General features: G+C 47.8%; 1 protein-coding gene across 1 annotated transcript in view; it reads right to left on the bottom strand.

The window, feature by feature from the left end:
• LOC307063662 (forkhead-associated domain-containing protein 1-like) overlaps positions 1-25,931 on the bottom strand; it is a gene marked incomplete at both ends in the record, with an annotated part of 101,566 nt that overhangs the window by 6,817 nt on the left and 68,818 nt on the right. The window contains 13 exon segments of the mRNA XM_079719895.1: positions 4,227-4,389; positions 4,926-5,146; positions 5,571-5,666; positions 8,575-8,699; positions 9,388-9,517; positions 10,812-11,039; positions 12,652-12,722; positions 17,829-18,024; positions 18,878-19,030; positions 20,064-20,081; positions 20,085-20,119; positions 20,122-20,146; positions 22,874-22,981. Of these exon segments, the coding sequence (XP_079576021.1) occupies positions 4,227-4,389; positions 4,926-5,146; positions 5,571-5,666; positions 8,575-8,699; positions 9,388-9,517; positions 10,812-11,039; positions 12,652-12,722; positions 17,829-18,024; positions 18,878-19,030; positions 20,064-20,081; positions 20,085-20,119; positions 20,122-20,146; positions 22,874-22,981 (1,569 nt within the window).

The following is a 25,931-nucleotide window of genomic DNA, read 5'->3' as shown; positions in this document are numbered from 1 at the left end:
TCCTGGATTTGGCTGATCACTTCTTGGTTTCAGTTAACTTTTTCCTCTTTTCCCCATGTTTCCTGTAAACAAATAGTTAGATCTAGAGGTCTGAGGAGATCAAAGTCTTTTTGTTGTCCAGACGCCTTCACAGGTAGTACTGTGTGATCCATCCTGCATCACACAGTGAGCACATAATGTCTGGTCATCCTGTTTTTAACGCTATTGAGATTGAATGGTAGGTCCAGTGCTAACAGACTGAGACATCCATTACAAAGTCCCCAACGGCTTTTTTCCCCCCAATAATTAACATTTTTAATTTTTAATTATGGTAAAATATACATAACATAACATTTACCATCTTAACCATTTAAAAATATACAGTTCGGGCTTCCCTGGTGGCGCAGTGGTTAAGAGTCCGCCTGCCGATGCAGGGGACACGGGTTCGTGTCCCGGTCCAGGAGGATCCCACATGCCGCGGAGCGGCTGGGCCCGTGAGCCATGGCCGCTGAGCCTGCGCGTCCGGAGCCTGTGCTCCGCAACGGGAGAGGCCACAACAGTGAGAGGCTTCCGTACCGCAAATACAAACAAACAAACAAACAAACAAAACACACAAGTGGCATGGAGGAAGCCAGAATCTTGAGAATACCTGGGCCCAAGGAAATCTTGGAAGATAGTGAGTTAAAGAGAATAGTGAGGATAATGACGATGGTAGGAGAGCGTGTATGCTTTGTGGTCCTATGTGCTAAGGCTTTTGTATACAAGCTCCCATTGGGAAGGCTACGAGCTAGGTGCCATTTTTATTCTCATCTTAAAGAAGAGGGATCTGAGCTAATTAAGCAGAGGGAAGGTTAGGGGCTTTTCCTGGCTGAGACCACAAGGCAAAGCGGTGGTCACGCCCCCTAGCCAGGACTTGATTGGCTGGAGATTTGATTGGCAGGAGAGCTGAGCGGCTTCTCCTGCCAGAAGCAGCCGGTGCCCTTCAGCCTTTCTTCCACTTCAAGCCCTAAGAAAGGGCTTGCATGCTTCCCAAGTGGCAACTTCTGTGCATTTAAAAATTTCCTATTGAAAATCCCAGCCTTAGCCCATTCACAAAAGGTATCTGGGTCCTTTCTTGGCCGTGGCCCTAGTCATATTCACCAAAGAGAAGAGCGCGTCCCGTAAGAGCTGGCGGCTTTGGGAGGACCGGGGAAGGCGTCAGCTGGCAGGAAGCTCCCTGAAAGAAATAGAGGAATCCCCACCCATCCATGAGCTGCCTATTCTTCCCCCTTAGAAACGGGGCTTGCGATGTGCCAGGCACTGCAGGCATTTTGCCATTTAACCCTGCCGCTGCCCCACGCAGTAGGCCCCTCGCTAACAGTTTTGGTTGCTTTTGTTGAGGAACCTGCGATACAGAGGTCAAGCCACTTACTCAGGGTCATTCGGGGCAGTGGTGGGGCTTGACCCCTATTTCTTTGACTCCAAATCTGGCCTCTGAACTCTGAGAGACACTGCCGGCTTCTTGAGTGATGTGGGAAGTGGTTTCGAGTGAGCACGGCCTGGGCCGCGGTTCCCGTCCCTCTGCCACATGGACAGAGCCACAGGCCCAGTTCGCTGTGAAGGCCCAGCATCTTATACCAAGTCTCATTTTCACAGCCAGAGATATTACTGTGGAAATATGACTTTTGATTCTTGAAAGGTCTGCTTGGTGAGGAGATGGTCAAACATTAAAACTACAAACTCCATTTTTTTTGGAGGAGGCAATTCTGAAGCTTAAGATGTGTAATTTCATCTCAGTGCTTCAACCCTGCCACCTCTGTGAACTGGTGAAGAGTTTCAAAGTTTTATACAGAAGGCTAAAAAACTAAGGCTCCTTGTGAAAATACTAAGTGTAAAACTTAGAAAAGAGGAATTCTACTTTCTGTTCATTTCTGCTTAAAGACAACAAAGATATACTCCCTGGAAGGAACAGATGCCAAGACAGATGTATACAAGTGCGCTTTAGGATCCAGCAAAACTTTAAAATGTATTATTGTTTTCTTCCTGACAAACAGGCTGGCATGTCCCTTGCATTGTGTATGAATGAGGCAGCCCATGAATAATGCATGTGAAGCCTGATTATGTAAATGCTCAGGTTTTCAGTACATGACAATGGCTTTTTTTAGGCCCTTCTCTGTCCCATTCTGTGGTCTGGTGTCTCTGCTTTGGGGCCTAGTCTGCCAAGCCCTGGGGGCGGGGGGTGGGGCATTTCGGGGAGGGGTGCGCTCTCCAGAGGGCACATCAAAGGGAAGGTCACAACTCTGTCACTGGCCCAGCTCTCCCTGGCATTGCTTGGTGTGAAACAAAACTGTCCTCTGCCTGAGGCAGCCACATGACACATGCAGACTAAGGCCTGTGATGTTTAATTCACAGCAGTGAGCACTGGAAACACCACATCCAGGCTCCCTCAGAGCAGGACAGTCACTTTTCATTTCTGGGGCTCTAAGCCAGAGAGCCTGCTGTCCGGAAACATATTGCCTGGAAGGTTCGCAGGATGGAGGGCAGGCTTCTGCAAGAATCTATCTGACCATCACCTCCTGGTTGAGGAGAAGGGCACCCTTCTATGACATTGGCCTCCTTAGAGCTCATGCAGGCAACAAACACACACATACAAATACACACACATGCAAACACACAGCACATACTCACATGTACACACATACACGCAAGCATGTGTGTACAAATACACAGCCCCAAGTCAGAAAGACTGGAGTACTATTCTGGCTACTCAGAATAGCAAACCCAAATCTTTATTCTCAGAGAGCTTATTCCTCGGTGTATCCCTGGCACCTGGCAGAACAATGAAAATCAGAATCGCCGCCTTTAAAAACACTCGGGCTGTTCACTCAACTGATTGTGGTCATCATTTCAGGAGGCAGGGAAGTCAGATCATGATGCTGGACACCCTTAAGCTCAGTACAGTGCTGTGTGTCAATTATGTCTCAATAAAACTGGTAGAAAAAATAGTTATCTGGATAGAAAGAACAAGATAAAATACACGAATTATCAAAAGTTAAAAAAATACAGACGAGCTAGACTATGAGTCTCAGAAAGCACTGTTCACAACAGCCAGGACATGGAAGCAGCCTAAATGTCGATGGAGGAGTGGATAAAGAAGATGTGGTACAAATATACAGTGGAATACTACTCAGCCATAAAAAAGAATGAAGTAATGCCATTTGCAGCAACATGGATGGACCTAGAGACTATCATACTATGTGAAGTAAGTCAGACAAAGACAAATATCATATTATATCACTTATATGTGGAATCTAAAAAAAAATTATACAAATGAGCTTATTTACAAAACAGAAACAGACTCACAGACTTTGAAAACAAACTTATGGTTACCAAAGTGGAAATGTGGTGGGGAGGGATAAATTAGGAGTTTGGGTTTAACATATACCCACTATTATATATAAAATATGTAATCAACAAGGACCTACTGTATAGCACAGGGAACTCTACTCAATATTCTGTAATAACTTATATGGGAAAAGAAACTGAAAAAGAATAGATATATGTATATGTATAACTGAATCACTTTGCTGTACACCTGAAACTAACACAACTCTGTAAATCAACTATACTCCAATATAAAATAAAAATTAAATTAAAAAAAAGAAAGTTAAAAAAAATAGAGGCGAGCTAGACTAAGAGTCTCAGAGAGGTTAAGCTAACACATATATATAGAATCTAAAAAAAAAAAAAAGAAGGTTCTGATGAACCTAGGGGCAGCCAGGAATAAAGACACAGACGTAGAGAATGGACTTGAGGAAATGGGGAGGGGAAATGGTAAGCTGGGACGAAGTGAGAGAGTGACGTGGACATATATACACTACCAAATGTAAAATAGATAGCTAGTGGGAAGCAGCTGCATAGCACAGGGAGATCAGCTCAGTGCTGACGCAAGAGGGAGGGATGTGAGGATATACGTATGCATGTAGCTGATTCACTTTGTTATACAGCAGAAACGAACACCACACTGTAAAGCAATTATACTCCAATAAAGATGTAAAAAAAAAAAAGCTGCCTGAAGTCACACAGTAAATGGCAGAACAAGAGTCTAAACCTAAGTCTGCGTAATGCTAAAGCTATTCTGCCACCTTCCTTTGCAATGAGCGAATGCATTCTGTGCTGCCTGGATCCCACTGGGACCTCAGTTGGCTGTTTCTAAAGGGAGCTGAGGGGCAGCCTCAGAGGCTCTGCTCCGAGCAGGGACCTCTCACCTTCTGCTGCCTGATCGCCCTGCTGACCCTCTTCTCCTGGTGCAGCCTCTCTTCCATGTGCGCCAGGGCCTCCTTCAGCAGCGCCTTTTCTTCGGCCTCTTTGGAGATGTCCTTCAGCTTTGCCACCTGTGACTGGTACATCTGAACCGACACTTTGCTCTGCCTGAGCACACAGGAGAGACAAAGTCTCTTTTCTCCTCATCTTTCTCACTCACCACCAAGGCTCCCGACCTGGGAGATCCTCAGAACACTTCCATATATGCCTGGCTTCGCGGTTTCCTTACAAGTGGGGGGAAGGCTGAAGATGTGGAGACTAGAGGGCAGAATAAATAGCCCATTGGCTGTGGACGTGCAGCATGAAGGGGGCACAGGTTATGCTACCAGCCCCTCCCAATTTCCCAGAGAGGGTGGGGGAACGGATACCACTGAAAATAGGATGGAATTATGAAAAGCACACACATGGTGAAACATCAGACACATTTATAAAAGGTGCACCTTATTCCTTAACAGTAGGGTACTTTAACTGCTGCTTTCTTGCCCAGAGACTTGGGTCCATCAGGCCCTGAGTCACCGTCCCGCCTCCCCCCTCCACACCCAGGCCTCTGTCCTCTTGTCCTGGTCCCTACGGGTCTGCAGCTGCACCGAGGTTTAGCCTGGAGAATGGAGGCCTGGGCCTTTTGCCGGGGACTCGGGCCATACTTGAGCTGTTCAATGTCCTTCTCGTATCGTCTCAAAAGCTCTTCTTTTCTCTGCAGCTGGTTCTTGAGTAGGGTGATCTTATCAAACACCAGGTAGAGGTCTCTTTGTCGAAGCTGGTGGACTCTCTCCCTCTCTTTTGGGGAGAGGTGTTTCATGGACACGTGACCTGACATATCTTTGATGTTCATCATAGTCCCGAGGGTTTTGCTCATATCCATGTACTACGAGAAAGCGTTTCACAGGTAAGAGGCCTGGCCCAAGACCGCTGGTGGCCACTTTGAGGAGGCAAACGTCTAATTGTGTTTCATTCATTTTCTGCAGTTGCAGAGAAGAAACACATGCTTTGCAAATGAGTGCATTTGGGGCTTTTAGTAGGACTGTCATTTTCCCCCGCATCCATTTACACTGTGCCTTTTTGAGAATTGGGGGGAGGCGGGGAGGGGGAATGACAACAGACATAAACATTCATTCTTAGTACCCAGTCTTCCAAGGAATTGGGCTCTGCAATTTCCAGCCCATGCTGGGATAGGAGATGGGTCTCGTGGAGCTACTGTAAAAACTAAACATGTATGTGGCGTTGATGTGTAAACTATCTGCAGGGCACACAGGTTTGGACAGGAGGGGACTGATGCTGGGTATACCTACCAGCTTTTCACTCAGATCTAAAGCCTCAGCCACATCCGTTTTCCCTAACTTCTCAGTGGCCATGATGGACCCTGGGCTGGAAAGGCCATTTTGAGGCTGAAATAAAACAAAAGAAAAAAACTCACTTGGCATTCCATTACGATTTTCTACATCCAGAAGAATAACCCAAAGAATAATGGAAGAACTGGAAAGAATAATTTGAGAGAGTTGATTTTTTTTAACATCTTTATTGGAGTATAATTGCTATACAATGGTATGTTAGTTTCTGCTGTATCAAAAAGTGAATCAGCTATACGTATCCATATATCCCCATATCCCCTGCCTCTTGCGTCTCCCTCCCACCCTCCCTATCCCACCCCTCTAGGTAGACACACAGCACCGACCTGCTCTCCCTGTGAGATGCAGCTGCTTCCCACTAGCTATCTATTTTAACTTTGGTAGCGTGTGTGTGTATATATGTCCACGCCAAGAGAGTTGGTTTTAAATCCAGTCTGACTCTGTGAACTGCTTTCTTTATGACTGTGTTCCTACCCCTTCAGAGCACGACTGCCTTTGAAATGATGCATCACTTGTGCCGTTCTTTGGCCACCGTCTCGTCTATCTTCCCTTTAGGCCAGTGGTTCTCAACCGGGGGTGACTCTGTCCACCCTACCCCCTCCAGGACATTTAGCAATGCCTGGACACATTTGTGGTTGTCATAATTGCTGCTGGCCTCTAGTGGGTAGAGGACAAGGATGCTGCTAAACACCCCACGATGCATAGGGCAGTCTCCCAAACAAAGAGTTACCTGGCTCAAAAAATCAGTAGCGCTGATGTTGAGAAGACAAGCTCCAGAAAAATGGGGACCATGCGGCTTTTGCTCACTATCTCCCTCCTTGTGCCCAGCATGGCACCTGGCACCGAGTGGTGCATAGTGGGCATGTTTGTTGAATGAACGAATGAAGGTTAAGTGGAAAATAGCCTCCCTCCTTTTTATTAAAGGAATCTCATTTCTGTGCTGCAGAAACCATACCCTCACAAAATTTGGCCCAAACTTCATGTAGCTCTGGAACCTGGTGGGTGGGCATCACTTCAGACCCTTTCCAGAGACAATGCAGATGGTGTTTGCAGCTGCATCTCCCTAAGACCTCAACATGCCAGGTGGCTGCTGGAAGCCCAACTGACTGCATGGAAAGGCCACCAGACTGAATAGGGGACCTGATCTGAACGACTACAAATAACCATAATAAGGCTCCTTAAAAAATAAATTGGCTTTTAGTGCTTGCCATGAGCATCTCTTACACCTAGTATTTGTTGGCACTACCCTGAAAACCTCTGAGATTTAAAAAAAAAACAACTACAAAAATATAAAGGCCCCCAAAGTGACTGTGATATACAAGAGTGGACATATTTGTCTATGTACCTATGGAGATGAGAATAAAAGAGGGTATCTGAAGATGACAATAAACCGGGCAGATCTGCTGCAAAAAGAACCTGAGATGCTGCTCAGTGTCTTCAGCTACCCTGAGCTGCATCCTCTGTACCTCTCCAGACACCCCCTCTTTTCCTGAGGGGAGGGTCACTAAGGAAGAGCCTGGGCTGCAGGATCCAAGCACACAGTCCCCACCCAGTCTCTGCAGGCTAGCAGACACACCACCAGGGACACACCCCTGGTGTGTCTTCAATCATTATTCTGTGACCTTGGGTGAGGTACTTGACCTCCTGAAGCCTTAATTTTTCTTATCTGTTAAACGGGGACAATAATAGTAACTATGACACAAGGCTGCTATGATGGTTAAAAGAGATAAGGCATGGAGCCGGCTGAGCTCAATGCCTGGCACACAGTAAGCAGTTCACAGATGTCAGCTATTCTTCCTCCTGCTCTTTCCTTTAATTACTGCCAACCTTGGAGGATTGAGAGTTGGGAGGTTTCCTGCTCTGTGGTGTCAGTGGTGGGATGGGGACTTGTTGCCAAGGAGAAGGTCTTGGAAGCAGGATCATGAGGACGTGAGATTCAGCTGAGCTCCCCACCTGGAGACGGTCCCTCTACTCCCAGCCTCAGAGAAGGAAGGTTCGATTTTATCAGGAAGACCAACACGTTTCTGAAGACTCACATCTCTAGATGTGTGAGCAAATGTCTAGAAAAATTGTAGGGGAAAATGCTGGTACAGATAGGATGGCTTTATTATGTTTTCCAAAAGCTGGTTTAGACCAGCTCCCGCAGCAAGCCAAGCTGAACAGAGCTGTCCATTGTCATGTGTCAGTCAAACACCCGATCAAACATCCATTTAGGATACAGGGCACCTTCAACCTAACAATCAAATTACTTCTGAAAATCCTGGCAAATACAAACTATGCTCCCTAAGAAAGGAAGGTTTTCTTGGATAATACTATTTAAATACTGTTTGATAATAATAACTACCATCTATTAAAATGCTCGCTATGAGCTAGGCACAGGGATAAGCACTTTACATAATGATCTCCTTTAATTTTTCAATCATCATTTTACAGCTGGAATATGAAGTCCCAGAAAGGTTAGGAGGCTGCCCAAGGTCACAGAGCTTGCAGAGCTGGGATTAGGACACGTGTCTCTGATTCTAGAACTTGTGTCTTCTTAATCATCATGGCTCCCTTCTGCTGCCCTTTATGTGTTCATGTTTTTCAGTTTATAGCAAAAAGCAAATGTTAGGCAAGCTCATGACATAATATTGTACATCAGCTTGTTGAATATTTTCTGCAGAATATAACCTGTGATGTGAAAAGGAGGGCCCAGAGATTGACCTGGCCAGCATCAGTGCAATGCTATATCATGCTGTACATGATGGGAAGCCGCCTTTCTATTCAAACATTGGATCGCTGGTACGGCCAGGCACCGACCAGTCCATACAGGTGCCAGCCCATCAGGGAGGACTTGGCCTCGAACAAATAATATATACAGTGGTGCCAGGGCACACGGCTAGTGTCTGTCCTCATGTCCACCCTCCCCACGTGTCAGTCAATGCAGAGACAAAGTTTCTTTGGTTACCGTTCGGATCTCTACTCTTGAAAAAGTTGGCAAGTCAGGTTTTGCATCCAATATTTTCCGAACATTTCTTTCCATCCCGAGGGTCTTTAAGTCTAGAAATGATCCATCCATGTGGTCCTTATGATCTATAAAAGAAATAATTTACACTCAAAAGAAAGGCTCAGGAAGAAGTTACTGCATGTAAAAGTCACAGCTGCTATTTACTGGACACTTACCACAGGCCAGTACTAATTAGCTCACCATCCTCCCTTGGCAGGTGAGGCATCAAGGCCCAGAGAGGTGAAATGACTTGTCCAAGGCCACACAGCTAATATGAGGCTGCAGCCTCCCAGGGCTGGGGCACTGAGGGTGAACCTTCGGCCACAGGTGTGAGGATGGACTTGAACCCAGGCTTCTGTGTCCTAGCCCAGTGCTCCACCCAGCAGCAAGCTGGGTTTCTTGAAAGCCCTATTCCCTCTAAACAGGGTATTTATCCTGGGAAGTTCCCCAAGGTTGGTCCTTGCACAGCACACGTCTATGAAAAAGTTTCCACTGGGCCACAGTGAAATAAGAAAAAGAAGGACAAGGTTCTGAGTGTTTCATGAAATCCTGTTTATTTAATATCAAGGCCTGCTCTTGACTCTGAGCTCATGCCTACCCATCTATTTTTTGTTCCTGCCCATCTTTTTTTTATAACTATGTTTTTTTAGTTATGAAATGATGGGGATAGAAGATGGTGGTCCTGGCAAATTGGTTAGTCCCTAAAGTGAACCCTCAATGCTGGGGTCCACGGTTCTCAGCACAGAGGGGGTGAGTAGGCAGGAGGAAACTTACTTGACAAGCAGGCCTTCTCAAGTTCTTTAATTCGCGCACGAAGCTCAGATAAGGCCTTTTTCTGATGCTGAATGACTTCCTCACGTCGGGACCCTTTGCACTTGGCCCCTAGATCACTGAAGGACTGCTCCTGTGGTCAGAATGGTGAGGACAGCAGCTTTATCAGTGATCACAATCTCCCTCTCTTGTATTTGAAGAAACATGAACAAATCATGGATTAGCAGAAACCCTGTCACTTACTTAGTACCTTGGAAAATATCATTACGGGGCTTCAGCAGAGAAGGAATTTAAAAATTTCATTTCGAATACAAAGTCACATCTAGGAAGATTTCCAACTTTCCTACCTACTTAGCATCACTATAAATAAGAGATCCCCCCTATGTTCCCTCCCCATGTTTTATTTCTTTTTTTCTTCTAATCTTCTTCTAAGCTTGGGTTTCCACTTGTCATTCTGGTGTCATCTCTGAACAATCACATCAAATTTGCTCCTGCAAGGGCTTTTTTTTTTTTGGCCTGCACCATGCGGCATGCGGGACCTTAGTTCCCTGACCGGGGATCGAAACCGCGCCCCCTGCAGCGGAAGCGCCGAGTCTTAACCACTGGACCGCCAGGGAAGTCCCTGGAGGGGCATTTTTTTTTTTTTTTTTTTTTTGGCGGTACGCGGGCCTCTCACTCTTGTGGCCTCTCCCGTTGCGGAGCACAGGCTCTGGACGCGCAGGCTCAGCGGCCATGGCTCACGGGCCCAGCCGCTCCACGGCATGTGGGATCTTCCCGGACCGGGGCACGAACCCGTGTCCCCTGCATCGGCAGGCCGACTCTCAACCACTGCGCCACAAGGGAAGCCCCAGGTGGTTCTTATCAGCCAACGTGGGGAAAACTTTCTTCTAAGACTTTGTGGCTGAAAATGTAGTCTGCAGAGCTGTGCTATCGGTACCAGCTGGGAGCTGGTCAGAAATGCAGAATCCCAGGCTCCCCCCACCCGAGACCTGCTGAGTCAGAATCTGCATTTCAACAACATCCCCATATGATCCGTGGACACCTTTGAGTTGAGAGGCGCCACTGTAAAGTATCTTCTAATTGGCTGGTTTCTGGAAAAGTAAGTAGCAGTTTTGGCCATGTGTTTCCCCTGATATGCATGAACAGAAAGCAAGAGACTGAAATACTATTGGTTGGTCTTGCACACACTTAGACACAAACCAGGACCCGCAGTAACGACTGGGATTTGTATCAATAAAATCAGCTGCGGTATATAAACAAAGTACCATTTCTAGACATTTCAATAAGCTTGCCTCTTCAAGTTGATCTTCAAGTTGATCTCTGAGTTTTAGGATTCAAGCTTCATGTTAATTCCTCCTACATCATTCACCCTCTTTAATTAATTTAGTTCCCAACAAGGAGTTGCTGAGATTTCTCCATCTAAGTACGCGCCCTCTGTTTCTCATAGCAAAGCCCATTTCATCAGTTTCCAGTAGTAAAGAGAAGGATGGGGACCGCCTTAACGATTTCTCTTCCATTAGCCGCTTGACTCTGGCTTTCAGCTTCTCCTCTTGCTGTAGCCTTTCCTCGGTCAGCTTCTCCTTCTCTGCCAGATGCTGCCGTAACTGTTCTTGCAGCAAATACTGCTGAGTTTCCCGAGAACTGTTGATCTTCATCTGAAATGAGGGGAAGGGGAACTGCACCTGATGGGGGACAGGACTAACGCAGGAGTCATTTCCACTACCATTGGGGGCAGGAAAAAGGTTCACGAAGCTTTCTTCAAAACACAGAAAAATGATGCTTAGCTTAGTAACTAATAGCGAAGTAGTAGAGCATCGTGGTTAAGAGCTCAGACTCCAGATCTAGATGGAATCTCAGCTCTAGTTCTTTCTAGACACTTCTTCGTATAGAAAATGAGGTTAATCCTAGTATCTACCTCTTAGAGTTGTAAGAATGAGATAATGATGGAAAGCTTTTAGCACAGTGTTTAGCACATAGTAGGTGCTCAGTAAATGGTAGTTAGACTTATTTGTTATTATTTGCTGAGTGTAAGAGAAAAAGCAGTGAGCTAGGGCTAGAAGGCCTGAGCTTTTGTCTTGATGCTTCCACCAACTAGCTGTGTGACGTTGAAACAGTCACCTAGCTTCTGAATGTCATTGTCCATCTCTGTAAAATAAGGAGAATGGACGAAATCAGGGGTTGGCAAACTACTGTCTGCAGGCCAAATATGGGCCACTGCCCATTTTTATAAATAAAATTTTATTGGAACAGTGCATGCCTGTCACGCCCATTCATTTACGTATGTCGATGGCTGCCTTTGCTCTACAACAGCTGGTCAGATAAGTGTGGCAGAGGCTGTATGTCCTGCAAAGCCTAAAATATTTACCATCTGGCCCTTTACAGAAGAAGTTTGCTGACCCCTGGACTAGATGGTCTTTGGGGTTGATCGTAATGGTGGTCCCAATATTTCACCCTTCCTCTCTTCATATCTTTGGCTCTGTAACTTGCAGTGCCCACCCATATCCTGCCCCCTGACGCTGAACTCAGTCATGTGACTTGCTCTGGCCAATGGGATGTTGGCTGACATAACACAAGCAGGGGATTGAAAAGCACTCCATGATTGGGCCTGCTTTCTCTTCCCGATTTCTGCTTCCTCTGCTAGCACCATGAGAACGTGCCCAGGCCACCCTGCTGGAGGATCAGAGACACGTGGAACACGTGGAACAGAGCACAGCTGCTCCAGCTGAGGCCAGCCTATATCGACCAAGGTCCAGCCAACACCCAGACACGTGAGCAAGCCCATCCAAGACCAGTGGACCCACCTAGCGGCTGGCCCCAGATGTGTGATCAGTAGACAATAACTGTGGAACACTGCTAAAAGTGTTATGGTTGTTTATTATACAGTATTAATACGGCAATAGCTACCAGAGAGATACAATCCCTAAGGATAATTTTGCCTCTAAAATGTTGACATTATGTAACTTTTGGTAATTCTGCTGCCTATACTGTGGCTAGCTATACTTCTTCCACTGCATTTAATAAACAATTGTAAAGATCTGATGGCATTTCATTTTTTCTGGTTTTTGACAGAGGAAAACAAGCCTCCTTGCCCTCCTGGGAGATCTCAGCCACCCTGTCTGAAGCATTTCGTGTGCAAATGGAGGTATCATTTCACCTTCTGGAGGATGTGTGCTGACTACCTAACAGAGGAGAAACAGAGTTCAAATGCTTAGGGCTAGGTAAATTCTAAGGAGGAGCTGAAATGAACTTTTGAAGTTCAAAGATTACCTGAAGTTCCTGGGTCCGGCTTGTAATTTTTTTATAATGTTCCAGAAGGTATTTCAGATACAAAGACAATCCTTAAAGAGAGAAGCAAGAAGAAGGTAAGTATCAACTCAATTCACTTCCTTTGCTCTCTGAATAATGTCTTCACAGAGCTGGCCGACAGGTGGGTGAGGGTGACGCTGCCCTCCCATCAAGGAAACGGGAGTTGCCATCCACCTTGTGTTTTTAAAATTGTTGATCAGCTTCGGTTGGGCTCAAATCCAAGTTTCTTTTTGTGGGTGGACAATAAAAACCATCTGCAGAGCTCCTATCGACTAAGTGTCTACTGTGTGCAGCACTGTGAGCTGAGCAGGGGATGATATGAAGCCATTCAGTGTGACACACAAGGTCTAAGTGCCTGGGAGGAAACAGGCAGGGACTCCAGGTGGCGTGGAAAGGATGGCTGGAGGAGTGGGGATGTGTGAGGGTCCCAGGGGAGGCGCCATCATTCACCTGGAATGATCACTGCATGGCTGAGGCCCCACTGAGCGTGGGCACGCGTGGGTATGCAGAGTTGGAGGGGATGGCGTGTCAGAATGGAAGATGTGGTTGGGTGAATGATGCCTCCCCCCCAAAGATGTCTGGGTCCTAATTCTTAGAGCCTATGAACATTACCTAACAGGGCAGAAGGACCTTTGCAGATGTGATGAAGGTAAGGATCTTGAGATGCGGGCTTATCCTGGATTAGCTGGGTGGACCCAATATAGGCGCATGGGTTCTTACAAGAAGCAGACACAGGGAGTCCCTGCATTAGCACGCCGACTCCCAACCACTGTGCCACCAGGGAAGGCTTGCCTTTCTTTTTGAACACGTTTAAAAGAAATTCACACCACCTTCTGGATTACCTTAGAGCTATCCTGGCTGGGGTTGTTTAATCACCAGAGTTGAAAATCACTCCTCTATTCTCATTCATTATTGCAAGAATGTCAAGTTTGTGCAGCCTCTCTGGAGAGCGCTTTGGCAAGAAGATTCAACGATAAATGTTGGAGTTTCCCAGGTGTGGCCCTGGGCTCTCCCTTCTCATTCAATACTTTCTTCCTAGTGATACCATTCACACGTATGGCTTTAATCACCATCCATCCATCCACCCGTCCATCCATCCCATCTGACTAAGCACCCGCTATGGGGCACATGTTCTTCTGGGTTCCGGGGCCACATCACTGATATGGTTGGATATCCAGGGTGACAGCTGCATCCTTGGCACCTCACTTTGGATATCTACAGGCACCTCACACTCATCTTCCCTCTCAAACCTGGTCCTCCTGTGGCATTCCTTACTCTGGATTTTAGTGAAGGAACCACATCTGTACTTTTAACACAAGCCAGAAACCTGGAGATCTGTAGCCCCCTTTCTCTCCATCACTTCCCTTCTAGCCATATCTAACTCCATCACTGAGGCCTGTTGATTCATCTCTTAAATGTCCCTGGAATCTTCTCTCTTGCTCCGTCCCCTCCATTGCCACAGTGAGGGCCACCATTGTGTCTTGTGACAGCCTCCTAACTGCTCTCCCGGGCTTCTGTGCTGGCCACCTTCCTGTACATTTTCCACTCGTGGCCAAGATGACTGTCTCCAAATGCAAGCCTGTTCCATCAGATCCTTACTTTAAACCTTTCGTGGGCTTCTCTCTGCTCTCAGGTTAAAGCAGAGCTTCTTACCAGGGCTCTGCAAGCCCCCGGCCACAGCATGATACAGCCCCTGTGGACCTCCTTCACCAGTCCCTGCCCTCCGCCTCCATTTCTTTAAGCCCCTTGAGTTCTCCATGCTTCCTGCGATCCCACCACGCTGCTCCCTCCACCCAGAATGCCCTCCCCTCCCCTCTTTGGCAAATAACTCCTATGCACCCTGCAGTTGCCCTGCCGTCCCTGACCAGGTCAGAGCCCTGCACTTCTTCAAAGCAACTGTCATGATTAAAGTTTTACATGTGAGTGATTTTTCAGTTAATGCCCCACCCTATTCCTCCCTGAGACCCTAAGATCTACAAGCGCAGGGAGAGTGCCTGTTAGCTCCCCAATGTTTTATTATGAAAGATTTCAAATGTACAGCGAAGAGGGAGGAATTTTACAGCCAACATCCATATACCCCATAACCTGGATTCTACCTGTTTCTGACCCCATTATATTTCCATCCTGCACTGTGCCTGGTATCTAGGAGGCCTGCGATAAATCTTTGTTGAATGAAAGTGGTTCATATCCTTCCACATCTAGGATGATAAAGATAAGATGAACAGGTATGTGTGAATAATATTTACGTCAGCCTCATCTATTAAGTGTGAAAAACTGGAAGCAACTTAAATGCCCATGATAGAGGACTGGCTAAATAAATTACGGTACATCCTTCAGAATGGGGTTCCTTGCCATCAGTGACAGCGATGATGTAGATCTGTGTGTATTGACATTGAAGGGTGCTCCAGATGTACTGTTAGGAATGAAACTAAAGGAAATTGGGTATAATATGACATTATTCTTTTGTAAAGTTAAAAAATCAATACATGTGTATAGGTAGTGCCTATTTTATGCCAGGTACTATTCTAAGTACTTTACATATATCAATGCATTTTAATCCTCACAAAAATCCTAAGGGGTGAGTATTCCCTATTATCCCCATTTTACAGGTAAAGAAACAGGCACAGAGAGGGGAAGTAACTTGCTTAGAATCACACAGCTCTTTCCATGGGAAAATGCCCTGGAAGTTCCACACAAAATATGATAGTAGTGACGATACCAAACACTAGCGAGGATGTGAAGCAACAGGAACTCTCATTCATTGTTGGCGGGAATGCAAAACAGCCACTTTGGAAAAGAGTTTTGTGGTTTTCTTAAAAACTAAACGTACTCTACGGACTTCCCTGGTGGCGTAGTGGTTAAGAATCCGCCTGCCAATGCAAGGGACACAGGTTCAAGCCCTGGTCTGGGAAGATCGCACATGCCGCGGAGCAACTAAGCCTGTGTGCCACAACTACTGAGCCTGTGCTCTAGAGCCCGTGAGCCACAACTACTGAGCCCGCGTGCCACAACTACTGAAGCCTGCGCACCTAGAGCCCATGCAACGCAACAAGAGAAGCCACTGCAATGAGAAGCCCGTGCACCACAAGGAAGAGTAGCCCCCGCTTGCGGCAACTAGAGAAAGCCCGTGCACAGCAATGAAGACCCAACGCAGCCAAAAATAAATAAAATAAAATAAAGTAATTAAAAAAAAAACCTAAATGTACTCTAACCACACGATTCAGCAACCGCGCCCTTGGTATTTACTCAAAGGAGTTGAAAACATGTCCACACAAAACCCTGCACGTGGACGTTTATGGCAGCTTTATTCATAACTGCCAAAACTTGGAAGCCACCAGGATGTCCTTCAGTAGGTGAATGGATAATGGAATATTGTTGGGCACTAAAAAAGAAAAAAAGAGCGATCAAGCCATGAAAAGACTTGGAGGAAACGAAAATGCATATTACTAAATAAAAGAAACTAATCTGTAAAGTTGTATGATTCCAACTACATGATATCCTGGAAAAGGCAAAAACTATGGCGACGGTAAAAAGATCTGTGGTTGCCAGGGGCTGCGGGGGGGCTGGGAGGGAGCACAGAGGATTTTCAGGGCAGTGAAACTATTCTTTTTTTGGGGGGGATAGGTTCTTTTATTTGGAATAAAAATGTCCAGTTTTGAAAAGAAAAGAAGTTTTCTTAAAAACATAAGTCCTCAAACCACAGGTTTACCCATGACGAGTTGAATTCCTGAACACTGCAGAGGGATTACTGGAGATGTTGATTATTTAAGGCACTAATAGGAAGGCACTGAAGAACAGCAGGGCCAGGCTTCAATCAGACAGTCGTGCGCTGCCCTGGAGGAATTGCATAGACTGGCTTTGAAGTTGGCTTCTACTTTGCTTCTCTTTATTTTGTTAAACTTGTAGCTTTACTTTCCTCAATTTCTAGAATATCAGTTTCTAGATATTTGGGTTTATGGGTTATCATCATTTTGCTTTATTACCACGTCCCTGATCTGTAACTTCACCCACCCCACTTCCCCTCTATGGACTCCACAGGTGGCTTTTAATGAATTCTCTGTACTTTCTGTTACTATGTAGTTACAGAGTGACCTGAGAAGTGAAACTCATAAATCGAGTTGACCTAATACCAGGGCTTTGTGCACAGAATCCACCAATCTGCTCAGAGATGGCCTGATCTGAACCACATCCCCCGCCGTGCTCCCTGGCTTCTGCTTAGGGCAGTAGATTTGGGATCAAAGGCACCTTCAGGACTGGACCATCTTCCCGGTGGAGCATCGTGATTTACAGGGCCTCTGGGTCCTCCCCGGGGTGGGCCTCATTATTGGTGGACCTGCTGGTCTCAGGACTTAATGAAGCTCAGGTTGTTGATGTCTCATCGCAGAAAGAATTCAGTGAGAGACAAAGTGATAGGTAAGACGTGGACTTATTTAGAGAGAAACACACTCCACAGACAGAGCGTGGGCCATCTCAGAAGGCGAGAAAGGCCAGGGCAGTGAAACGATTCTGTATGATATTATAATGGTGGATACATGTCATCACACATTTGTCCAAGCCCAAACCCATAGGATGCACACCACCAAGAGTGACCCCTACACAGCATTGTAAATCAACTACACTCCAATAAAATTAAAATGAAAAAGAGTGAACCCTAATATAAACCATGGACTTTGGGTGATTAGGATGTGTCAATGTAGGTTCATCAGTCCTGACAACTGTACCTCTCTGGTGCTGATGCTGATAAATGGGGGAGGCTGTGTATGAGTGGGGACAGGGGGTACCTGGGAAATCTCTGTATCATCCTCTCAATTTTGCCATGAACATAAAGCTGCTCTAAAAAACGTCTCGTCTCTCTCTATATATAGTATATATATGGTTACTTCTGAGAGAGAAGATTTAGCATAATTTCAATTTTTCCTTTTGCCACTGTCACGTCTCATTTTTCTCCAGTAATCACGTCTCACTTGTGTACTTTTTTCCAGGAACACTGCTTCTCAAGTGGTGAAGCAAAGTGAAGTCTGGAGAAGGGAACACTTGGCCACATACCTAAGAAGCCTCCCTCAACAGATGTCCCATCGTGATCAGATTCAACACAATATTTCAGTCATGTAACTATGTGAGAAAAGAGTTTCAATCACCTTTGTCGGAGCTGGAGAACTGGATCCCCACCTCGTGGAGGAGATGCTCCGTTTCCTCCAGCCAGGACAGTGACAGGCGCAAGATGTCCAGCGCCACCTTCTGGAGCCCTGAGACAGGTGGGCTGACCTGCAGGTGCTGCAGGAGGTTGACCTCCTTCTTCAGGTCATTGCTAGAGCAAGACATTGTCATGCACGCCTGGAAAGAGATGAGGTCGTGAGGAGCCCGGGCACCATCGCCAGAAATAGCACCTGACGGTTGTGACCCGCACAGAGCAGTGTTCTTGACGGGCCCGTGAAGCAGGCAGAGCCGTATGTTGGCCGCCCTGTGACGGCCCAGCTCTACTTCCCTTTTTTGGGGGGCGGAAGGAAGGAGGCAGCTTTTATTTCACGTGCACTCTAATTGGGACTCTGGATGGTCAAAGAGACCCTTTGTTTAGGTATAGGCAATTCCAAAGCCAAATTGCCAAGGACGATTTGGCTGAAAGGGGAAGCAAATTTGGTTACAGAATTCCTGCTGAGATCCACACACAAGCTGGTCATAAAGTGCGGTTTCCTGATTTGAAAGAGTGCTGACAAGCCAACATTTGCCCAGACTCCCCAAATAGTAGCTGCATATTTCCAGAGAAAGCAGAAGCAGCTGCCTGATGTGATAAGCTGGATCCCTGCATGGGGGCCATGAAGTGGGGGCTCTGCCAGACCCTCTGGTCCAATAAGGGTAAGAGCAGCCTTCCACTGCTGGGACAGAAAAGAAAACTGCAAATAAAGAGCAGAATGTTTCTTTGGTTTCTCTGGAAATAACACGGGGCTGGTTTTTTTTTCCCCGGGGTCTGGGGCCTCCCAAAGGCAGTACTTGGAGTGTGGCGGGCAGCTTCTCCTTGGCCACACCAAGTTCACCTGGGAGGCATTTCTGGAGGTCCTTTGTTTTCTGATCTCAAACAGATTTCTCCAACAAGGGAAAAGGTGGACTAAAAGCAGAGCTGGACAATTTCCTGAACAAGGAGCACAAAAATGAGACACAGGGGACATTTGAGGAATGGAGAAGGGGGCACCTGGCAACTGTCTAAGGATGTCTTCAGCTTCTTGATGTTCTGGGTGATTTCCTCCTGTTTGCAGCTGCTCAGCTGGGTCTCCTTCTGCAGGGTCCGCATTTTCTGCCAAACGTTGATATTGTCCTCTGTGACCCTGTTGCTCTTCTCTAGTAACTGGTGAGAAAAAGAAAAAAAAAAAGTTTTAAAATGCAGTGTGGGGCTTCCCTGGTGGCGCGGTGGTTGGGAGTCTGCCTGCCGATGCAGGGGATGCGGGTTCAAGCCCTGGTCGGGGAAGATCCCACATGCCGTGGAGCAACTGGGCCTGTGAGCCACAACTACTGAGCCTGCGCGCCTGGAGCCTGTGCTCCGCAACAAGAGAGGCCGCGATAGTGAGAGGCCCGCGCACCGCGATGAAGGGTGGCCCCTGCTCGCCGCAACTGGAGAAAGCCCTCGCACAGAAACGAAGACCCAACCCAGCAAAAATAAATTAATTAATTAATTAAAATGCAGGGTGGCTCTGGGGGGAGGGGACCTGGAGGGCTTCAGCTTAAGCTCGGCGCAGGGAGGTCCTGGCGTGTTTTGGGGATGGCTCTGGAGGGTGGATATTGGCTCTGTCACCGGGGCATGTTTCCCAGGATCACAGATGGTTTTTTAAGAGCCAAAGGCCTGTCATGTGGCCACGAGTGTGTTCTAGATTCTTCTGCATTCTGGGAGGGATTCATCACGCTGAGCCTGATGCTGTGGGCTCCTAAAAAGGAGGTCGTCCGAGAGAAGCCCGCGGTGTGATCTTGTGACCCGCGCGCTGACACCCAGGGTTGGAGAGGATAAACGGAAGGATAATAAGGCATCGTTACAGCCAGAGGCCCACCCTCACTGCCATCTGCCACTTCAGGAGGAACGAGCGAGCGAGGACGCACCGTCCATGCTGAGGCCGCCCCTTTCCTCGCGGGGCTAACGGAGGTTCACCGTGCGGGTCTGCCGACCAGACACAGTCCTGGGTGGTTTAATTTGATTTTCACAGAAACACTGCAAGGGAGTTTAACTGGCTTTTACTTGAAAAGCCAGGAAATCCCAGAAAATCAAAACAAATCTTTATGGTGTAGCAACAGTGTGAAAAATATGTGCCACCAACAAAAAACAGGAACATATGCTCCCAGTGTCTGGAGCGCCGGGTCCCTGAAGGAGAAAGTGGGGAAGAGAGACGAGCCTGCTGATTGGAGACGGGTTAGTCCTGGAACGGTTTCACGCGTCCGCAAGCGGCCTGAGTACCTGATCTCTGAAAAGCTCCAGCTGCAGCACAAAGAAAGGGAAGGGGATGAGGTGAGTGGCGCAGCTGCAGCTGCAAGGCTGGGGGAGGCGCCTCCATCGCTGGGTCTGGGAGAAATCGGTGAGAAGGCTCTGCATGCCTTTAGTGGTCATTATGTCCAATTAACACCTTCACCTCTCACCGGAAGGGGCAGTGCCCACACAAGAGAGGGGGACAGCAGGTTTTAATGACTTTTCAGGTGTGCCCGCCTAACCTAGCCGACGCACACGATCAGCACACACATGTCTCAGGCTCTCGGAAGAGCCACTTGCTGCCAATTATCCAGTGGGAAGTCCAGGGCAAGAAGCGCTCTTCCGTAATTGCTACGTTGGCACCAGGCTGTGAGATCAACACTGAGGCTGCCAGCCCGGGTAACTCGTGTCATCAGCAAGGGCGCCTGGGGAGAGAAGGAGGAGCTGCCTGCTGCCGTTTTGTGCCTTAGACCTTGTGTCCTGAAGACGACGTCTCCTGTATTCCTCTCCAGGTCCCCGGAGCCTGGTGCCGTGCCTGGCACACAGCAGGCACTCAATAAACGTTCATCGAATGCTTATAACAGAAACACCTGTCAAGTCAGATGTGCAAAGTCCTCTCCTTCAGTTCAGCCAGTTTTTACTGAGTGCCTCCCTGATGCTGGTGTCTTCATATTATGGATGATGAAACAACGCAGTTAAATTAAATCAGGGCTTCTAGAATGACGAGTTCATGATGCCCCAGGCTCATGAGACTTGAACGGCAAAGAAGCCCAAGTTTCTCTGGAAATTTACCAACGTGATGGCCCTTGGCCTGGGTTTTTGGCTCACTGGCAAAATGTGGTCATGAAAGGCTATAAAACAGAGCCCTGAAGGACCACAAGGGCCACGGAATCAATGAGAACGTGAACAGGTCCCAAGACACAGGAGTCTGCTGCACACCAGGGAGCTCTGGGAAGCCAAGTAGAGGAATTATGACTCTCCTAAGGACACCTCTGCAGTCATCCTGCCGGAAACCAGCCAGGTGATTGGAGGGACTCTGGGTCGTCTGCTGGTTTCATGGCCAAGGGAGGGTCCTAGCTCGCCCAAGGAAGAGGTTATGTAGAGAGGGCCCTGTGGGCAATGGCCCACGTTATCACCAGAGGCGCCCTACGGGACTGCTGGGTGGGGGGTGGGGGTGGGGAGGGACAGGTCCTGCTGGACGATGGGCTGAGTCCTGTGGTCACTGGCCTGGGGAAGGGCAGGACCTCAGGCCGGGAGCGGGCTGTGGAGACAAGGGGGTGAAGCAGGAAGGCCCAGGCAGTGCAGAGAAGCCTCGTTCGTCCTTTCTCTCTCGAGTCTAGACCTGGAGGAATCTCAGTGTCTCTGAGGGTCTTCCTGGATGACCCCTGGCCAGAGCCATGACCAGGCGCACGGCAAGTGGCGCAGATCATGCCCTCAAGGCGGGTGTGCGCCGTGGGTGCAGAGTGCCAGCAAGGTGAGGGGTAGCCCAGGTGCACGGAGGGAAGCCCAGGCTGGCGGGCTCTCTGCCTTGCTAAGGGGTCGGCACCCTGCAGGAGAAAGGACACCGGGGGTGATGGTGTGGAAGTTGGTTGAAGAGGCTTTCAAACCTGCCTGAGGGTCAGCATCGTCATTTAACTTGTGGGTGCCTCTGAAGTTCAGCACGTGGGACACATTCCGGTCACACTGATGGTTCAGGCTTGGATGCTACCAAACGCAAGGGCTTTGGGAACTGGGCTGGGTGGGACGGAGGGCTCCTTTGAGGATTGTGGTTCTTAACCTTTTTTGGTGGTTTACAGATCCTTCTGAGCATCCAATGAGTGACGAGGTGGACTCACTCTCCCAGAAAAAGAAAAGCACAAACACATACACGCAAAACGTTCTTGGTCCCCCTGGAGCCGAGGCTGCCAGGAGAGGATGCCTTGTGGAGGGGTTCCAAGATGGGCTGCCCTCGGTGGGCTGTGTTCTGGAGGGCCAGTGCCCCGTCTTGAGTTCTCCTTTGCTCTCCCTTAGCCTTTGGTGAAGGCTCGTTTGCATGTTCTGGCCCTCATGTCTGTGCCACGTGTCAGAGGAAGGGCCACTGGGCCATCTTGGGTCAGAGCCCTGGGAAATGGCCACCTCCACCTGGCATAAGCTGTGGTATTCTGGGTTTTACTTTATGAAGAAAAGTGGCAGGACTTCCCTGGTGCTCCAGTGGTTAAGACTCCACGCAGCCACTGCAGGGGGCACGGGTTCCATCCCTGGTTGGGGAACTAAAATCCTGCAAGCCACGCGGTTCGGCCAAACAAAACAAACAAACAAACAAACAAACAGAAATGTGGCATTTCCCTGGGGACACTGACTGTAGCATCTGTTTGGGGGCCCAGAGGAAGAAAGATCGCTGTAAATGTCAGGACAAAAATTGTGAAGGAGAAAGTGCTAGAAACACCACCGGGGTCAAGAGCTCAAACCCTTCCCAAGAGGGAACCGCACAGCTGGTTCACTGGGGTGGGCCTTGAGCTGGGACTGGCTGCTTAGTCAGGGTCTCAGGCAACAGCAAACACTGGAGTGGGCAGCTTCCCAGAAGGAAAAGCCTCTTTAGTGAAATCCACGGGGACGCGGAAGCCGCACAAAGCCCTGCCCCTGAGATAAGCGGGTGAACTAAGCCAGGCCGTATTATTCCTCATTCATCCCTGCCGGCCGCTTGGGTGCGGGATTCCGTGGAGAGCTCGGGCCCGTGAAGGGGCTCTGCAGCACACCTACCTGACCTACTGCCCTTTCCAAGTTGGCTTTAATGAGGTGTTCTCTGTTCCTCATTTCTTGCAGCAGAAGCAATTTCCTTCTGGAATCCTCCCGAAGCCACTCTTCCGCCTGAAAGAATGATGAAAGCGTGGGCTTGCTGCTAATGTGATCATCATGCCCTCTGGGGAAACTCTTCTGGGGGGGTGCTAATGGCAGTGGGGGAGTCCCTGAGGGGTAGGGACAGCTGCAGCCCAGCAGCAGGGGTCACAGGCATGCACAGGGTGGAGGCAAACTCACAGGGAGTTGCCCCCTACGGGAAAGGGCCGAGCTCTGCACCCGGGGCTCAACTATGTTCTACCGCACACTCTCATCCCAGCTCGGTCCTTAACAAGCCATACGACACTCGGAAATTTATTTCACTGCTCCGTGACTCAGTGTCCTCATCTGTCAAATGGGGATGATGATACTAGTATCACTGCATAGAGTTATTGTGGGGATTCAATGTTTGGAATAGTGCTTAAGGGCTCTGTGAGTGTGTTAAGTACTGCTGTAACCTATGAAAGGTGGACGGGAATGTCCGCCGTACAGTCTCGTTCTAATAACTCGTGATGGGTACTTGGAAATGTTATGATTGGGTTTATTATCATAACTGTCGTTACCACTTTGAGCACACTCACTGGTGGTAACCTCACTGGAGGCTTGCTAAAGCAATGTCTATTAAGAATTGCAGCCTGCAAAGGAAGGCATTTAAAGTGGAGAAGCTTGCCTACTTTTCCCCCCTTTCTAGGGTAACAGTCAACGCACGGTAAGCTTGGGAGTGCTCCACGCTACCCTTGGCTGGCCAGTGTAGGCCCCGCAGCTGCTCAATTCTTGGATGCACCTGCTGAGCCCTGGGCCCTGGCACTAACAGGAAATGAGGCAAACTCTCGTAAATAAATGGAACGTTTTTGTGCTGAAACAAATTCACGGGCTGTTTCTTTAGGGATCTGAAGAGGGGGATCACAGGGATGTAATAAAAGACCCAGAAAAGCCCTTAAGAGCTTTCTTCTGAGTAGTGTGGTCCAGTGGAAGAGCCTCTACCCAGCTCCGTTACCTTGGAAAAGTCATCTAACCTCTCTGGGCCTTAGTTTTCTCCCAGGTCTAAACATGCTCTGACTTCTATGTCAGCAGCCTTTTTCATGTGCTGCAAAAGCGAAGTCCAGCCTTGCACTCTGCCCCTGTCTGTGCTCTGCATGAACAGCCCCCGTTCCCGTCCCCAAGCCTCAGAGTCACCTTCAGCAGCCGCCCTGCTCCCTCTCTCACACTCGGGGGTCTCACGCCTGTCCTCCAGTCCCTCTCACATGCAAGCTGGACTGTGACAACTGGCCTCCTCGCCTCGAGTTTAGTTTCTTCCAGTGCAATCTTAACGGTACTGTGAGAGTTACCCTGCTGTAAGGCAGCTCTGTCCAACAGAAATTTCTGCAACAGTACAGGTACTCTGAGCGAGGCTGTGTTGTCTAATACGGCAGCCACCAGCCACACCTGGGGATCGAGCACTCGAAATGGGGCTGGTGTGACGGAGGAACTGAATTAAAAATTTTATTTAATTTTCATTAATTTCAGTGTAAACAGTAGCATGTGGCTGTTTGCTACGCCAGGGTCACTGAAGTCAGACGAACCTGGAGTCAGAAAAAACCGACTGTGCCATTGGGCTAGTTACTTTACTAGTAACTAGTAGCCTTGACTTTCTCATCTGTAAAATGGAGAGGATGATTTCTAGATCACAGCGCTGTTGTGAAGATGAAGAGATGAAAAGTTCAAGGTAACGCCTAGTACGTGAGAAATTGTAACTATCATTTTCACCCTTATTACTGTCCACGAATGTCATTGCATCAGTCACTTGTTCAGAAGCCTTAGTAGCTCCCCACTGCCTGTGTGGTACAGAGCCCAAGCGCCTGAACTAAGGCAAAACACCAAGCCAGGGATTCAAGAAGCCCCTACGAACTCTGAACGAGGTAAAAAAACTGAATCCACACCTAGATAAACCATAATAAAACTGCTGGAAATCAAGGGAAAAGACAATCTTAAAAGCAACCGGAGAAAAAGACAGATTATGCAAAGGTACAACAGTTAGGCTTACAGATGACTTCTAACTAGAAATAATAGGAGCCACAAGACAACAGTGACATATCTAATGCTATATCTAATGTGCTGAAAGAAAAGAATTGCCATTGTAGAATTCAATACGCAGTCAAATGTGTTTTAAGAATGAAGGTTAAATATACATCTCCAGACAGACACACGGGCACATCTGAGAATTTGTCATCAGCAGAGCCACAATGAGGGAAAACATTAAAGTGTATTCTTCAGACACAAGAAAAATGAACCCAGGTGGGTGATCAGAGATGAAGAAAAGACAAGCAACAGTAAGGGTAATGTGTGGATATGATACTGACTATAGAAAAACACTAATAATGTCTTGTGGGGTTTTAACTATCAAGAAGAGTTTAGAAAATGACAGCAATGGCTTATAAATCTGGAGGGGGTAAATGAAGTTAAGGTGTTTGAAACTTATTGCACTGTCAAGGAGAAGGGCATAATTATCAACTACTATTGCCTCTTGGTAAGTTAAGAATGCAGCGCTTCCCTGGTGGCGCAGTGGTTGAGAGTCCGCCTGCCGATGCAGGGGACATGGGTTCGTGTCCCTGTCCGGGAGGATCCCACATGCCGCGGAGTGCCTGGCCCCATGAGCCATGGCCACTGAGCCTGTGCGTCCGGAGCCTGTGCTCTGCAACGGGAGAGGCCACAACAGTTAGAGGCCCGCGTACCGCAAAAAAAAGAAAAAAAAAAAAAAGAATGCATATTGTAGTCTTCAGGATGACTACAAAGAGAATAGTAGAAGAGTGAAAAACTTAATTAATGTGTGATTTTGGTGAGTCAAGGATGAATGCTATTGTCTTACTATTACTAAAAGAATAGTAAAAAAGTGAAATATTTCCAAGCTAATAGAGGGGGAAACTGGAATGAGGGAAAACCATCCACTCAGAAGGAGGCAAGAAAGGAGAGAAAAAGGAACATAGCACAGATGGTACAACTGGTA

The sequence above is a fragment of the Hyperoodon ampullatus genome (genome assembly GCF_949752795.1).
Source record: "Hyperoodon ampullatus genome assembly, chromosome: 2".
In the NCBI taxonomy this organism is placed as follows: Eukaryota; Metazoa; Chordata; class Mammalia; order Artiodactyla; family Ziphiidae; genus Hyperoodon; species Hyperoodon ampullatus.
The sequence above is the reverse complement of the archived record's forward strand: the minus strand, read 5'-3'. Positions and strand labels throughout refer to the sequence as shown.